The sequence below is a fragment of the Scyliorhinus torazame genome, chromosome 10 (genome assembly GCF_047496885.1).
Source record: "Scyliorhinus torazame isolate Kashiwa2021f chromosome 10, sScyTor2.1, whole genome shotgun sequence".
NCBI lineage: Eukaryota > Metazoa > Chordata > Chondrichthyes > Carcharhiniformes > Scyliorhinidae > Scyliorhinus > Scyliorhinus torazame.
Window position 1 is genome coordinate 205,479,480 of NC_092716.1, and position 17,729 is coordinate 205,497,208.

General features: G+C 51.0%; 1 protein-coding gene across 1 annotated transcript in view; it reads left to right on the forward strand.

Annotated features, from left to right (window-relative positions):
• Positions 1–17,729, forward strand: part of otog (otogelin) — a 431,253-nt gene that overhangs the window by 85,734 nt on the left and 327,790 nt on the right. Inside the window, exons 18-20 of the mRNA XM_072517704.1 lie at positions 12,716–12,893; positions 13,167–13,184; positions 15,951–16,075. Of these exons, the coding sequence (XP_072373805.1) occupies positions 12,716–12,893; positions 13,167–13,184; positions 15,951–16,075 (321 nt within the window). The remainder of the gene's footprint in view (positions 1–12,715; positions 12,894–13,166; positions 13,185–15,950; positions 16,076–17,729) is intronic.

The following is a 17,729-nucleotide window of genomic DNA, read 5'->3' on the forward strand; positions in this document are numbered from 1 at the left end:
GGGAAACATCATCCCTGCATCCAGTCAGTCCAGCCCTGACGGAATGTTTTACTTTTCAATGAGATACTCTTTCATTCTTTTAAACTCCAGTGAATACAGGCCTAGTCGACCCAATATATCCTCAAATTACAAACTTGCCATCCCAGAAATCAGTCTGGTGAATCTTTGCTGCGCTCTGTCGAAGGCAAGTATATATTTTCTTAGGTGAGGACACCAAAACTGCATACAGTACTCCAGGTATGATCTGGTCTCATCAAGGCCCTGTATAGCTGCAGTCAGACATCCTTGCTCCTTGTGACAGTCACCACTGTTGTATTATATTATATATATGGGTATTACGGTAAGGCTCCTCCTGTACTACAGGTACGGGGGTAGATCCCTGCCTGCTGGCTCCACCCAGGAGGTGGAGTGTAAATGTGTGTGCTCTCCGAACAGCAGCCATTTCGTAAGTTGCTGTAGGAGGCCACACATCTCTGTGTAATAAAGCCTCGACTACATTCTACTCTCGTCTCGTCGTAATTGATAGTGCATCAATTTATTACACTGCAATTTTTCAGAGATGGACCTCCGCATCAAACCGGATCACCTGCAGCTGCATCCTCAAGCAGACAATGCCGAAAAGGACTTCCAACATTGGCTAGCTTGCTTTGAAGCATACATCGGGTTTGCGCCAGACCCAATCTCAGAAGCACAGAAGCTCCAGATTCTGTACACGCGGCTGAGCTCCAACGTTTTTCCCCTCGTCCAGGACGCGCCTACCTACGCAGAGGCCATGACGCTACTGAAGGAGAATTACGCTCAGCAGACCAACAAGATCTACGCCAGGCACCTCCTATCCACGCGGCACCAACTTCCCGGTGAGTCTGTGGAAGATTTCTGGCGTGCCCTGCTCGCCCTGGTGAGAGACTGTGACTGCCAGGCCATTTCGGCCACTGAACATTCGAACCTGCAAATCAGAGACGCGTTCGTTACGGGCATAGGGTCGGCCTACATTTGCCAGCGCCTCTTAGAAGGGGCCACGCTTGACCTCGCGGCAACCAAGAAACTAGCGCTCTCACTCACGGTTGCCTCACGCAGCCTAACCCCCTTGTGCATCGTGGACCCTGCCAGTGGCCACCCCATCGTGGACCTCATCAGCGACCGCCCTCAGCCAATCCCACGCCTGCGCCGCGCGGCAGCCAACCAACCCCGGGGGACCCAAGTGCTACTTCTGCGGACAGACAAAACACCCCCGGGAGCGCTGCCCGGCGCGGAGCGCGCTCTGCAAAGCCTGTGGCAAGAAGGGACATTTCGCTGCAGTGTGCCAGGCCCGCTCAATCGCCGCTATTGTCCCGGCAGCCCCCACGTGTGGCCAGTGGGCGCCGCCATCTTCCTCTCCTCAGACCACGTGCGGTCCGTGGGCGCCGCCATCTTGCTTGCCTCAGAACCAATGGGCACCGCCATCTTGCCTGCCCCAGGACACGTGCGGCCCATGGGCACCACCATCTTACCCGCCTCAGGACCACTGCCCGTCGGGCACCTCATTGGGCCGCTCATCGCCTGCAACCGCCGACGACCAGCCGCGTCTCGCCTCGGTCATGATCGACCAGTCTCGAGCGCACAACTTCGTGACCGCTTCGACAAAGGTGAAGGTCGACGGGCACAAGATATCCTGCCTTCTGGACTCCGGGAGCACTGAGAGCTTCATCCACCCCGATACGGTAAGGTGCTGCTCCCTCGCAGTACACCCAGCTAACCAAAGAATCTCCCTGGCCTCCGGATCCCACTCTGTGGCGATCTGGGGATACTGCATCGCCACCCTCACCGTCCAGGGCGTAGAGTTCAGCGGCTTCCGGCTCTACGTCCTCCCCAACCTCTGCGCTGCATTGCTACTCGGCCTGGACTTCCAGTGCAACCTCCAGAGCCTGACCCTGAAATTTGGCGGGCCCCTACCACCCCTTGCTGTTTGCGGCCTCCCTACCCTTAAGGTCGATCCACCTTCTCTGTTTGCAAACCTCACCCCGGATTGCAAACCTGTCGCTACCAGGAGCAGACGGTACAGCGCCCAGGACAGGACCTTCATCAGGTCTGAAGTCCAGCGGCTGCTGCGGGAAGGTAACATCGAGGCCAGCAACAGCTCCTGGAGAGCCCAAGTGGTAGTGGTGAAAACCAGGGAGAAAAAGGATGGTCGTTGACTACAGTCAGACCTTCAATCGGTACACGCAGCTCGACGCGTACCCCCTCCCACACATATCTGATATGGTCAATCAGATTGCACAGTACCAGGTCTTCTCAACAGTGGACCTGAAATCTGCCGACCACCAGCTCCCCATCCGTAAGGCGGACCGCCCATACACTGCATTTGAAGCCGACGGCCGCCTTTACCATTTCCTTAGGGTTCCCTTTGGCGTCACCAACGGGGTTTCGGTCTTCCAATGGGAGATGGACCGAATGGTTGACCAGTACGGGCTGCGGGCCACTTTCCCGTACCTGGACAACGTCACCATCTGCGGCCACGACCAGCAGGACCACGACGCTAACCTTTCCAAATTTCTCCACACCGCCACACTCCTCAACCTAACTTACAACAAGGAGAAGTGTGTGTCCAGCACAAACCGATTAGCCATCCTCGGCTATGTGGTTCAGAAGGGAGTTCTAGGGCCCGACCCCGATCGCATGCGCCCCCTCATGGAACTCCCCCTCCCCCACTGCCCCAAGGGCCTCAAACGATGCCTGGGGTTGTTTTCGTATTACGCCCAGTGGGTCCCAAACTATGCGGACTAGGCCCGCCCACTCATTCAATCCACCACTTTCCCATTGACGGCCGAGGCTCACCAGGCCTTCAACCGTATCAAGGCCGACATCGCCAAGGCCGCGATGCATGCGGTCAATGAGACGCTCCCCTTCCAAGTTGAGAGCGATGCATCAGACGTCGCTCTGGCCGCCACCCTCAACCAGGCAGGCAGGCCCGTGGCATTCTTTTCCCACCGTGATAAAGGCACTGCACAGCATCTTCACCCTGTTCGGTTTCCCTGCATACGTCCACAGTGACCTGGCACCTCGTTCATGAGCGATGAGCTGTGTCAGTACCTGCTCAGTAAGGGCATCGCCTCGAGCAGGACTACGAGCTACAACCCACAGGGAAACGGGCAGATGTAGAGGGAGAACACAACGGTATGGAAGGCCGGCCTTCTTGCCCTTCGGTCTAGAAGTCACCCGATCCCCCGCTGGCAGGAGGTCCTCCCCGACGCTCTCCACTCCATTAGATCACTCCTCTGCACAGCTACGAACGAGACCCCTCACGACCGTTTGTTTGTCTTCCCTAGGAAGTCCATCTCTGGGGTCTCGCTTCCATCCTGGCTGACAACTCCGGGACCGGTCCTTCCCCGGTAGTATACGAGGAGCCATAAGACCTACCCCCTGGTCGAGAGGGTCCAGCTGCTGCACGCCAACCCCCAATACGCCTACGTCGCGCACCAAGACGGACGGCAAGATATGGTCTCCCTCCGGGACCTGGCCCCTGCTGGATCCCATGCCAATGCGTGTGTTCCCCCCCCCCCCCCCCCCCCTACCGCCATCCCCCCAACTCGGGGCTCCTTTTATGTCCCGAGCCTATGCTGCCGCCATTCACCTCCCCCTTACCGCTAACCACCACCCCCCTGCCTACCCCCAGTCCTCAACCGTCGCTGACACGTCGGACCGAAGCTCCAGACGACACGCTCCCGGAGTCAACGACCACGCCGGCAGCGCCCGCCGCACCGCCAGGGCTGAAGAGGTCCAATAGAACAGCCCGGCCTCCAGACAGACTGAACATTTGATGACCCCACTTCACCCCCGCTGGACTTCATTTTCTTTAACAGGGGGTGAATGTGGTGAATGTAGAGTCTTGTAATATGATCCCTTTTCCATGTAGTGTACTGGAACCCTGGTGGGCTCCGCCTCTGGCTCCGCCCCCCCAGACAGTATATAGTCCGGTCGCCTGGGGGCAGCACTCAGTTGGTACAGCGATCTCAGGCAGGCAGGTTCTTGTGTAATAAAGCCTATGTTCTCTCACTCTCATCGTCTAGCAATGGATTAATGGTGCATCATAGAACGACCGCCGGACCTGCGGCCCCACACCATGGCAGGGCAGAGGGCCCTGGACATGATTGGCAGCCCGGAGGAAAGGGAGGTTGCCGAGGTGGAGCTCATCCGCGGGGAGGAAGTGAGACCCCGTTTAGTGGCGGTTCCCTGTGACATGCGTGTCAACCCCTCCCCCCAACACCGCCACCATACCATCCTCATCCCCATACCACCATCACACCAACACCACTCTCACCCCCACCCACACTCCTCCCTACACCACCACCAACCCCCACCCCTACCCCATGCCCACCCCCACCACCTCAGGCCCGCAGTCCAATCATACGTCTTGTTTTGTGTCTTGCCGGACCTGCTAGAGATAGGTTGATCCATCTCCAGCTAGTGCCCCTTGCCCCCAGCCAGTGCACAGCTCGAGTTCCCCCGTGAGCCGAGCAGTGATGGGAGCAGCTCTGACACCAGCCGCCCATCCGAAACTCAGGACACCCCAGAGTATAGGTCGAAGGATGACACTGACTTTCCATCGCAGCTATCTCCAACACCCTCCACCATCCCAGAGAAGCTCACCTCGGTTGGCCATTTTAGTGAAGAGGCTCCTGGGGCACTCTCTGATGCGCACCACACAGTTGACCTGGCACAGCAGGTGGAGGTAGGAACTCCCGAGGGGGCGGACAGTCGGAGGGCAGGCCGACCCGAGGTACTAGCTACCTTCCAGACGGATCTCGGGCTCCTGGAATGGGCAGTCCCATTGATTGTAGAGATGCAGTCACAGAGCCAGGGACTACATGAGGGGTTGTCGGCGAGCATCCAGCACCTGCAGGTGCAGTTGGAGGAGTCCAACCGTGTGCAGGAGCATGGGATGGTGTCGACCATGCTTGCCACCCAGGCCAACACCACAAGGGTGGCGTACGCAGTTGATGCATTGCGGTCAACAAGTTTGGCTATGGATCAGCATGTCCAAGACCTGGGGCATTCTGTGCAGGTACTGGCCGAGGCCCAGGACAGCGTTGCTGCCTCACAGGCGACCATGTCCCAGAGCTACCTGGAAATCGCAGCGGTGCTCCTGAGCGTGGCCCAGTCACATCAGGCCATAGTTGGGAACATCGGCGACATTGCCCAGGCGCTGGCCGACGTGGTGCAGCCCCAGAGGGAGAGGGCCCTGCCCCAGAGGGAGATGGCTCAGTCACTGGCTGATGTGACATAAATCCAGGAGGTGGTGGCACAGACGCAGCATGATGTGGCGATGTCCCAGATGGAGATGGTCCACTCCCTGTGGTCCATGGCTGCGAGCATGCCGACCCTAGTTGAGGCCAGAGCGGGCCTCGAGGACTGGAAGTGCCAGGTGGCGCGAGAGCCTCAGGGGGTAGCTTCCCTTGTACCCCCATCCCATGTAGTAGCCTGGGGGCCATTGGCCACCCGAGGGAGAAGGAAGTGATGGGGCCTGTGCCGGTGTCTCCCACAGGGGAGGTGACGGAACACCGCATCACCTCAGACTCCCCACACCCTCTTGTCCCTGGTGCATCTGGTGGGCAGCGGGCAGAACAGGGCAGCACCATGCCACCCGGGAAACCCCAGCAGCAGCCGGGCCCATCCAGGCCCGGTCGCCCCAGAAGACCCCCGCCAATGGGGACACAGGTCACACGGCGGGAATCACGGTAGGCCACCTCCACCCCTGCTGTACCATCTAGGGATCCATCTGGACATAGCGTTAGGGCCCGTAAGGCAGAAAAGTGGACACCATTAAGTTGGCACGGGTGCAGGGCACAGTTTAGCTTTTGGGGTTAGGGCACAAATCTGTATATATTTGTTCACAATACACACCTGTTACACTGTTACAACCTGTCTTTGTGCACTGTATGATGGCTGGTCTGACGTGGCTTGGCGGGGGAGGGGAAATGGGCGGATGTTGAGGGGGGAATGGGCAGACCCTGTACTACCAACCCAGGACCCCACACTGTAGTTCGGCAGGTATGTTTCATGGAGGGGGTTGCAGGGGGGAACGTGGCCGGGAGGGCGTGAGGGGGTGTGGCCAGCCCCCCCCCCCAGTCGGTGAACCTGGAGGCGATCAGAGCGTCCCTTGCGCGTTGGCGCTGGTGCACACATCGTGCGGCCTCCCGTGCCCGCCTGAGCTCCATGCCCTGCCCATCCCCATCCTCCTCCGTCTCCTCCTGTCGGACCAGACCTGCCATTCCTCCTCCTCCTCCAGCACATCGGCACTCTGCTGTGCGATGTTGTGTAGGACGCAACAGGCCGCCACGATGCGGGTGACCCTCTCAGCGACATACTGGAGGGCCCCTCCAGAGTGGTCCAGGCACCTGAACCGCATCTTCAGGAGGCCAAAGCACCACTCGATCACGCCCCTGGGCGCCGTTGTAGCGGATCTCCGCATCAGTCTGTGGCCTCCGGATAGGCGTCAGTAGCCATGACCGCACCAAATAACCCCTGTCGCCCAGGAGTCAACCCCTCAGCTGGGGTGGGTGTGTCGAACATGTCAGGAATCATCAAGTGTGACAGGGTGAAGGCGTCATGCACACTGCCTGGGTATCGTGTGCAGAAGTGAATGATGCACAGCTGATGGTCACATATCAGCTGCATTTCCATCAAGTGGAACCCCTTTTGGTTGGTGTAAAGCGATCTATCATCTGCAGGTACTCGTAGCGGGACAAGCATCCCGTCGATCATCCCCTGGACCCAGGATATCCCATCGATGGCGGCGAATCCCACTGCCCGGGCATCCTGGTGGGCTCGGTTCACATTGAAATAGAGATATTGATCTGCCTGGGCATTTACGGCCTCTGTGATGGCGCGGATGCATCTGTGCACCGATGTCTGTGAGATCCTGGACATGTCCCACTTGGCGTCTGGAAGGACCCCGTCACTTAAAGGTTCAGGGCGACCGTCACCTTGACGGTCACTGGGAGCGGGTGTCCTCCCCCATACCTCCATGGCGTCAGGTGTGCCATCATCTGTCGCACTGCTCAGCCGGGGTCTTTGACGGCATGCCTGGTCCGACAGATCCTCGAATGACAGGCGGTGCCAGTACACACAAGGCCTCATGTGGCATCTCCATGGCACCTCCTCGGCCGGTTGGGCAGCTGCCACCTGCCCCTCTGCTGCCTGCTTCGCTGCAGCATGCTCTGCTGCTGCAGCTTCCTCCTCCTCCTCGAGCAGCTCCAGCTCGTACAGCCTCAGTTCATTCCCCAGGGCTGCGGCAACTAGAAGGAGGACCACCATTGCTGGTTGTATTCCAATATCCATTGTCTGCAGGGGGTGAAATGTCGACATTTTAGCATTTTACCCCCGTGCCCAACCAGGTCCACTGGGCTACATGGTGCCCTCTGTTGACACTGTGGGATCTTCCCCCGCATGTCCCTTCCCCCCCCCAACCCCATGGCCTGGCACCTGGCCCTGAAGCCAGGGTACCATTGGCTGGCACTGTGGGTGTTGCCCTGGGTGGGCCGGCAGTGAGTGGTTGCCAGGTGGGGTGGGGGGTTGAATGGTGGGGGGGGGGGGGGGGGGTGGTGGCATGCGGGGTTTGGGGGTGGGGGCATCCGTATGGCCGGTGTCAGTGGGTATGCAGCAAGGTGGCCGCTCATAACGGTGGTCCTTGCCTGCACACTCCCCAGTTCCATGGGGCGGTTCACCCCGGCCACTCAGCCTGTTCTGCCCCTTCCCCATCCCCCTCCTCTGGCTCACAGGTTTCTCGGCGCAAAAAGATCACTCGCCAGCCGATTTGCTGGGACGTAGTGGTAGAGCTAGGCGCATCACTGAGGGTTAGGGGTGGGGAAGATGGCACCATTGGGAATGGGGTTTGTACAACACATTAAACACCTTTTCACACAACCATTATGATGCCTCGGTCACTTCCACAATGCTGGCTGACCCCAGACCTTTTGCCCATCTCTCCAGGCATCCCCCCACGGCGTCCTTATGGTGCTCACCCCACTCTCTGGCCATGGGCATGTCCTTGCAGCTGTGTACCATCCCTTGGTTGTTCGGATGTTGTGTGTGTGGTGTTGTCTCCCGCAGTGTTCAAGCACAGTCTTGGCATCAGGGTTGATTGTGATGCTACACAATGACCCGCACATGCAACATGGCCCGCCCACCCACGGGAATCCGCTTGGCATGTGTTAAGTGCTCACTTAACCATGATTGCCAATTCCCTATCAGCAATAGCCTTCAGCCGCGCAGCCAGAGGCCTCAACAGTCAGTGGAGGTTATGAGTGGTCATTGGGGCAGACCAGCAGAGGCAAGGGTTGGCCCTGGAACGGGTACACACAATCCAGGAGTTGGCATGGTGGTTGCCCCCCCAGCGCACGCCACCACCAATCCCTTCCATGAAGGACCACCTCTGCGGAGGATCCCCCACCCCCAGCAAAGGGTCCTCAACCCCCACTGAGGACTGGGGTGGCAAGCTCTGTGAGCAAAGACGGTTACTCACCTCCTCAGCTCCCCACAAAAGCCTTTTGGTCAGGTTACCATTTTTTAAAAGGAGTACTAACCGGAGCCAGCGTGAGCACTTGCTGGGGAGGCCGATGAATGAGATGAGGCTATTGGTTATGGGGTGCCTTTCGTTAATTGTATGGAAGTAGGGCTTAACCAAGAAACAAATTACCCCGAAGCCCTGACAATCGTGGCCGGAGATTTCAACCAGGCAAACCCCTGGAAGGTTCTACCCAAACTCCATCAACATATCTCCTGCCCCACCAGAGGTGCAAACACCCTGGATCACTGCTACATGAGCATCAAAGGTGCCTACCGTTCCATTCCCCGCCCACACTTTGGCAAGTCCGACCACAAGTCGGTATTCCTACTTACAAACAGCAACTCAAGCGTGCTGAGCCAGTCAAGAAAACCGTGCAGTGCTGGTCCGAGGCATCTGAGGACATCCTCCGCAACTGCTTGGACTGATCCATATTCAAGGCCGCGGCAGCTAACCTGGACGAGTACGCAACCACCGTCACAGACTTCATCAGTAAGTGTGTCGAGGACTGTGTACCAAAGAAGACAATACGGATGTTCCCCAATCGGAAACCCTGGCTCAACCAAAGCGTTCACTCCCTGCTGAAGTCCCGGATGGAGGCGTTCAAGTCTGGTGACCCTGACCTATATAAGAAATCCAGATACGACGTACGGAAAGCCATCAGGGATGCAAAAAGACAATACCGCATCAAACCAGAGTCCCAGGCCAATGACACTAACCCACGCCGACTATGGCAGGGCCTACACAAGATCACAGGCTACAAAGCAAGGCCAGGTGGAATATCTGGGGCTGGAGCATCCCTACCCGATGATCTGAACAAGTTGTATGCCCGCGTTGAGCAGTCAGCCAATGCATCAGTGCCACCCGCCCCAACAGCCCTGGACGCACCCATACCCACTATTACAGCCTCGGAGGAAAGGATTGCCTTCCTGAAAGTGAATCCGCGGAAAGCGACAGGCCCGACTGAGTCCCTGGGTGAGTACTCTAGCTGGCGAGTGTATTCGCAGATATCTTCAACACCTCGCTCCTCCGCTCTGAGGTCCCCACCTCCTTCAAGAAGACCACCATAACACCAGTACCAAAGAAGAACAAGGTAGCCTGCCTCAATGACTATCAACCCGTGGCCCTGATGTCTGTTCTCATGAAATGCTTTGAGTGGCTAGTCATGAGACAGATCAACGCCAGACTACCAGATGGTCTTGATCCACTGCAGTTTGCCGATCACCGCAAGCTGTCCACTGCAGATGCTATCTCCCTGGCTCTATAATCAACACTCGAACACCTCGTCAACAAGGATACCCACGTAAGACTGCTGTTCATGGACTACAGTTCCACCTTCAATACCATTATTCCCACAAGACTAATAACCAAACTCTGCAATCTTGGATTTGACCCCTCCCTGTGCAGTTGAATACTTGACTTCCTCACCAATAGACCGCAATCTGGCAGGATAGGCAACAGCACCTCCTCCACAATAGTCCTCAACACCAGGGCCTCGCAAGGATGTGTGCTCAGTTCTCTACTGTACTCCCTATACACGTGAATGTGCGGCAAGATTTAACTCAAACTCAATTTATAGGTTTGCGGATGACACGACTATGATGGGCCGTATCTCAAACAACGACGAATCAGACTACAGAAGGGAGATAAATCACTTGGTTGCATGGTGTACCGAAAGCAACCTCTCTCTAAATGTCGGAAAGACCAAGGAACTGATCATCGGCCTCAGGAAGCAAAGCACAGCTCACATTCCCGTCTGCATCAATGGCTCCGAAGTGGAGCTGGTCAATAGCTTGAAGTTCCTGGGGGTCACCATCACCAACAGTCTGTTCTGGTCCACTCATGTTGATGCAACAGTCAAGAAAGCCCTCTACTTCCTACGGAAGGTAAAGAAATTCAACATGACTGCATCGACTCTCACAAACCTCTACAGATGTGCCATAGAGAGCATCCTATCCTGCTGCATTACAGCTTGGTATGGCAACTGGTCGGTCCAAGATCGCAAGAAACTGCAGAGTGTGGCAAACTCAGCCCAACGCACTACAAGCTTGCCACCCTCACATTGATTCTGTGTACACCTCCCGCTGCCTCAGGAAGGCAGGCAGCATTATCAGAGACCCCTCCCACTGAGGCATTGCCTTCTTCCAGACCCTTCCATCAGGCAGAAGGTACAGAAGTCTGAAGACCCGCACATCCAGACATAGGAATAACTTCTTCCCCACCGCTACAAGACTCCTCAATGACTCTCCCTCGGACTGATCTGTTCCCTGTAAGACACTATTCACGACGCCCTATGCTGCACTTGCTCATGTATTTGCTTTGTTCGGCCCCTTGTTCTGTACTGTAACCAATCACTGTTTGTCAATGTACCATTTGTCAATGTACTCTGTTGATTATTCTTTTTGTCTACTATATACGTACTGTGTACGTTCGCTTGGCCGCAGAAAAATACTTTTCACTGTACTTCCGTACATGTGACAATAAAATAAAATCAATAAAATCAAAAAGTGGTGATAATTAGTTTCTCGTCATGCTAGCGAGATCCCGATTTTGCCTACGGGAATGGGCCAGTTGTATCACAAACTGTTTGGTGTCTGCACGGATCTCGTTTTTGGCCTCTCCCTCTATTAACCGGATCGTTACACTTGAGCGACAGCATAACAAGGCCGGAGAATGGCCCCCTTGGTTAAAGTGCCGAGAATGTTGGAGGACAGATGTGGGTGGTGCACGGGGAGGTCTGCAAACCATGTCCACATGTTTTGCGCATGTCCGAAACTGAAGCGGTTCTGGCAGGGGTTCGCGGATGTTATGTCTGAGGTGCTGAGGGTGAAGGTGGCCCCGAGTCCAGAAATGGCGATATTTGGTGTGTCAGAAGAGCCGGGAGTCCAGGGAGCGAGAGAGGCCGGTGTTTTGGCCTTTTCCTCCCTGCTAGACTTGACACGGATTTTGCTGGAGTGGAGGGACTTGGAGCCACCCAAACTGGGGTATGGGTTAGCAACCTCACGGAATTCCTAAGGCTGGAGAAAATCAAGTTTGCTTGAAGAAGGTCAGTTGATAGGTTTGTCTGAAGCCATTCAACAACTTCTTCTAGGAAAATTGAGGTGTCAGCATGGACCGGGGGGGGGGGGGGGGGGATAAAGGGGTTAAAATGGGGAAGGCAGGACTGGAGGAGGGGAACGACAGGGAGGTTGGGGCATTTCGGTAGTTATTTGTTTATTATCAGGTTCCTGTTTGCTCTTACTCTTGTGTTGGTATTTTATTAAATGCCTTAATAAAAATATTAATGAAAAGGTACCCAGAATGTGTGTCTGCTAAAGCTGTAATTAAGGAGTTGTAAAAGAATGAGGTAACCATTAATTCCAACTACTTACTTGGTTCCAGAAAAGGAGTTAATGGAATAGTATTTATATTTTTGATGGTTCCCTGAGGTATAGATCATTTGAGGGATTGTATTTAGTCCTAGCTAAGCAGGTCATGGGACATCTTAGTGGGATACAGATGATGTAATTAATGGGAGGAGCCAGGTCTGTCTGTAGTTTGCAGTTTTGCTAAATGCTGTTATGTTGAGTAGATGGGCCCAACAAGATAGAAGTGTACTGGATCTGCTCTTGCAAGGGTCTCTCCAAAATGTCTCTCCACCAAGGTACACACGTAAACCTGTTTTGTCAACTTTATTTATGCATGGCATTAGGTTGTATTGGGTTTCTTAATTAAAATTAGTGGCAGATGTACATAGTAAGTTAAAGTTTTTCCTTTTATTCAAGAACTGTTTAACTGTTAATTGTAAAGCTATTTCTTTTATGTTAATACTGTGTTTAAACTAGTTTGTTTTAACATTAAAAATGACTACTGGTCAGTCATCACTTCTGGGGTGAAGTATCCTTTCCTTACGGTTTTACAATTTGAGAAATTGTGTAGGGTACTCGTCCGGTATCCTAAAACAAAGTTGGGGACCGCTCTGGTATCCTAACAAAGGTTACATTTGAAAATTCATAATGAGATCAATTGTGCATGTGTGAACTTGAGAAACATATCTAACTTAATTGCTGTTTGCATTGCACCTAACAGACTTGGTAAAACTTCAGCCAAATAGTACAATCAGTTGACATCAAGCTGCTCAAACAGAAATTTCACACCATGTCCTCAATAATACATTTCCTTGTCTTTTAACAGATTTGTTTGAAGTCACTGAGCTTAGCTCTATGTTTGTGCAACTTAAGACAGACTTTGGACTGTGTTTGCAGTATGATAGAGAGGGGAGGCGGCTCTACATCCAGGTGGATGTGAGATGGAAAGAGGATACCATTGGACTCTGTGGAACATTCAATGACAATATTCAGGATGATTTCTTGTGAGTATTCGTCATACTAATTGACTTTGATTAGAACTTAATGACTGACTACAATTTGGCTACAAAGAATACTGGTCATAATTAGAAAATTTCTGTACCTAAACCTTTGTGTTTGTTTTCAACAAGGATTAATTTCTAACACTACTGCTGTTGAGTAATAGGGTTTTATTTCATATCAATGCCTGAAGCTTGGCAGGAACCTCAACCGTTTTGTGCCAAACATATGCCCATTCTTCATTTGTACTAGGTGCTTACATGATGCCTGAAGTATAGAATCATAGAATTCCTACAGTGCAGAAAGAGGCCAATTCGCCCCTCCAAAAAAGCACTCCATCCAGGTGCACTCCCCCACCCACTCTGCCCTGGCCTCTTAACCCCATAAACTAACCTGCACATCCCTGGACACTATGGGAAATATAGCACGGCCAGCCCACCTAACCTGCACTTCTTTGAACGGTGGGGGGAAACCGGAGCACCCAGAGGAAATCCACGCAGACATGGGGAGAAAGTATAAACTCCACTCAGACAGTCACCCAAGGCTGGAATCGAACCCGGGTCCTCGCTGTGAAACAACAGTGCTCACCACTGTGCCACCGTGCTGCCCGTATAGGATTTTATTTTATTACTCGAGCCCATAATGCAGATTATAAGTTATCTTTTTCAAAGTAATAGTAATTTATCAGAGTTAGAGACTGAAAATCTAAATTAAACTATCCTGAGCTAATGTTAAATAAATGAATTGTAGGACTTTCCAGTACTTTCCAAAGAACTTTGCTTGTTTTCAATATTGTGCAGAAATTCTGAGCTTAAGTATCTTCTTACAGTAATAAGTTTTATCTTACCTCCACTGTGTGAAATCTTTTTTTAATTAGCAGATCGCCTCTTCCGAGCACAGTTATTCACAGTGAGGTCAATTTCCATGGAGTCCTATCTTTCTGACAAATTACATAATTATCCTGCTGAGAGGCCTGGCTCATGTTGGAAAGTGGGCCTCAGTTGCTGTTGCTTCGGCCAGTGGGTTGCAATCACAAAGCCAAAGACCCCAGAGTAGCATTAGACTTTGAGCTACCAGAATATAAGGCAGTCCAGCCAGCTGGCCTGGAGGAAGATGGGTTCCTAGTGGGGAGCCCTACTCTGTGGAGTGGTATATAGAAACTCACACATTACTGTTTCAGGCTGAGTCTGTGCGCTCTAAAGGAGCACACCTGCTCCCCCAGTTGCACAAAATTTAAGAGGAACTGCTATGTGGAATCCTCTGAGGCTGGAACACCACTTGATGTTTGTCAAAGGTTACATAGAATTACGGCACTCAAGGACAAGTGAGGTTCTATGAACATCATATGACCCGATTAGCATCTTAAATTTTCCTATTGTTTTAAAGCTATCAGAAAATATAACCATTCCAACTATTAACTATCAATAAAACATAGGTGTGAGTTAGTGCTTTATAAATTCAACAGTTCTGCTTTGGCGGATATATATACAATTAAAAATAATTATGAGGTATGTTTTTGTCCCTGTTTCACTGTGTTGACTTGTTAATGTTACTAATAATAATGTTACCCATAGAGACTGATAACTTCAAAAAGACAGTTGAATCCTTAGATCCAACTTGGTCTCTTCAATTTGAGTGCAAGCTCCTATCCTAATTCTGCACGGTGAACAATATTGTTATTGCCTATTGCTTCCCAAATCTTTCCTGGTGAGACCCCATTTTACTGCCTAACCCTTTGTGTGACGGAGGGGCAGGCGCTGCAAGGATAGCCGGAGAGGTATTTTAGCTCCTTAGTGGGTGGAGGGTAGGCAATTAAAAAACAATGGTCCCCATGCTGATAAGTTAAAACAACCCCACCCCGACTCAGGAGCTGAAGGTACATGCACCACTTCTGATTCCCTCCTGACCCCCCCTCCCGACTTCCTGACTGCCACCCTACCACCAGATTACCCCCGGACTACCTCCCTGACCTGACCCAACTAACCAAACAACCTGAATACCCATCGACCAAACCTGACTACATTCCCGGCCCGACCTCATTATCCCTCCCAACCTGACCCGACTTGACTACCCTCTTGACCCGACTGTCCACTCACCCAATTACCCAACTCATCCATATATCCACCCACCCACATACTCACATCCTGTTTACTGATCCTACACACTTACCTATCAAACTTACCCACCTCATCCGCTTACCCACCTCACCCATTTGCTCATCTGTTCACTCGCATTTAAACTTATCATACAAGACTTTGTGCAAGTTTATGAAGATGTAAGAATTATAATAAGATACAGATAGATATTGTTGGACTGAAATGTCCAGTGCATGTGTTAAAGACCTGACAGGTTAGAAAATATTCATTATTTCTCTTTTCAAACCAACAGAGAAGCGATTTTCAGTCAGTGAACTCAGCAGGAAATAAAAAGTGACTAATTATCTGTTGCTATGAGGGCAAAGGTTCATAGTTGAAGCGATAGTGATTAAGGAAATAATTGGGTTCAGCTTATAAACGTTACCTGGAACATACAGTGTTGTCCACAGCTGCTTCTATAGCCATTAGTAATTAATTGTGATTAGATACTATTGTTACACTAATGGTCATCATTATTTTATTTTCTTGGCAATTTATTTACTTAAATTATTTTTATTCTCACCACACAACATCTTTAATCAAAAGAAGACACACTGTTAGGCCTCTGCCACTGTTGCTTTATAATCCACCCTTGGTGGTGGACGAGAAAATCTACCCCATGGTTTCTTGGCTTTTCATTTTCCTTTCCTTATATTAAACTCTTAGCATTTCCCCACAATAAGGCAGTAGGTGTGGAATGTACAGTCAATGTTAAATCATATTTAGTATTTTCTCACAGCATGTTTTTTTTAGCACTTAAAGCTATTTGCAGAATTATGAAAAACACAGTGATTCTTTATCCATTAAAATCAGTGTGATATTAATTCGTTTCTGGCAATAGTGGAAACAAATCAACAGCCTGCTTTGTATTCCACCCAATATTTCCTTCCATTGTTTTCAAGTAAACCTTCTTTACTATTTGTGAAGGTCCTCTGGGGGAATGATTGAAAGTACACCACAGCTGTTTGCCAATTCTTGGAGAATCTCCACAGCTTGTAACCCAGGTACCAACATTCCTGAGGTAGATCCATGTGATATGCATCAGCAGTCCGGTGAGTCTTGGATGAAGTGTGTTCAGTTGTTAATAGTCTTGACCACATTCCAGTCTGTTTGGCTTTATTACAAAGATGATTTGGGTGTTTTTATGGAAGACCAATTCAACAGTTAGACCAGAATTTTCTAGCCCCCTGCCCCGGGGCAGAGCCGGCGAGCCGTTGAACCCTCCATTCATATCAGCAGGACCAGACAATCCCTCTGGTGGGAGGGACTAGAAAATTCTAGCTTTGGTCGTCAAGGAATATATGGGATACCAATAGCATGTGGATCTTTTTTGCAGCTAAGACAATGTACTAAGGTGCAGCTGGCAAGCTTTTTCAAAAGTGTTCACAAAGAAATCAAAATGAGAAGCTCTAAAGAACAAGAGCAGTACTGAAAACGCAGGTAGATTTTCAGCTCTATGGCTCAATTAAGTTTAAACACTTCACAAATCTCTTTTTTTAAACAATGTCTTATAATAAGTAATAATTTCCAAATCAGATCAGTACACATTGTAATGAAAGAATCTGAGGTTCTTTTCCCTCAAACAGCCTATTTGGAATGGTACACAAATTAACTAATAATACTTCATCTAAAAATTTGCATCTAACCAAACTTTCTTCCATGGGCAGCAGGAGTATAATACTGCGTCAGATTAGTCAAACAAGTGATCTGAGCAGAAAGATTCCAGATCAAGCCATTTACCTGAAATTAATTTCTATTGTACAGATTTGCAAACAATTTCAAAGCTGTATCAAGAGACGAGGCAGCGTGGGACAATTCCTGTCATACTTATGGATCATTTAATTTCAGAATGTGCATAGAGCCCAGAAATTGTTGAAGAGGAGGTATGAGGGGTGCGTCATGGTCAGTGCCGTTATTGGGTGTTTTTGCCCCACCCTTCAAACCACATATTTGCTGGAAATGAAAATCGCTAATGGTGTAGTACCATTACATGAACATTATTCCTATGAGCTATTTTATTACCCAATGAAATGTAACAATGGAGAAAGAAACAGAGTAAATGGTGCAGAACAAAATAGGGTAAATTAAAATTAAGTAAGGTACAGAAAGAAAAATATAGGCCAGAACTTCTGGTCGTTCACGCCAGTGAGATCTTCCGGTCCCTCTAACGGCACATCACCACCGTGGATTCCACAGCGGTGAAGGGTGCATTCAATGGAAACTTCGTTGACAACGGGTCAACCAGAAGATCTTGCTGCCAGCGAATGGCCAGCCGTCTTTTGCGGCGGGTTGCATGGAAACTCCCGCTCACAGATCGGGAAGGAGCTGGAAAAAAGTGACAGAAAATAAAAATGAACAAAGGTGGCAGTTTGTGCGATCTGAAAACAGGAAATCAGAAGTCAAATAAAAACAGAAAACACTGGAGAACACAGCAGGTCTGGCAGCATCTGTTGAGAGAGAAGCAGAGTTACATTTCAGGTTGATGACCCTTCATCAGAACTGGGAGAATTAGAAATGTGTTAGCTTTTAAGTAGCTCAAATTGGGGAGGTGGGTAAAAGGGCAAAAGGGAAGGCCTGTGATAGGGTGGGAGAGTTGGTAGGGCACAGCAAAGGGAGTAGTAATCAGGCAAGTAAAGAAACAAGAGATGTGCCTGGAGGAGGGATGAGTGGCAGAATAATGAACAGCTGTCACTTGAAAACAAAAAA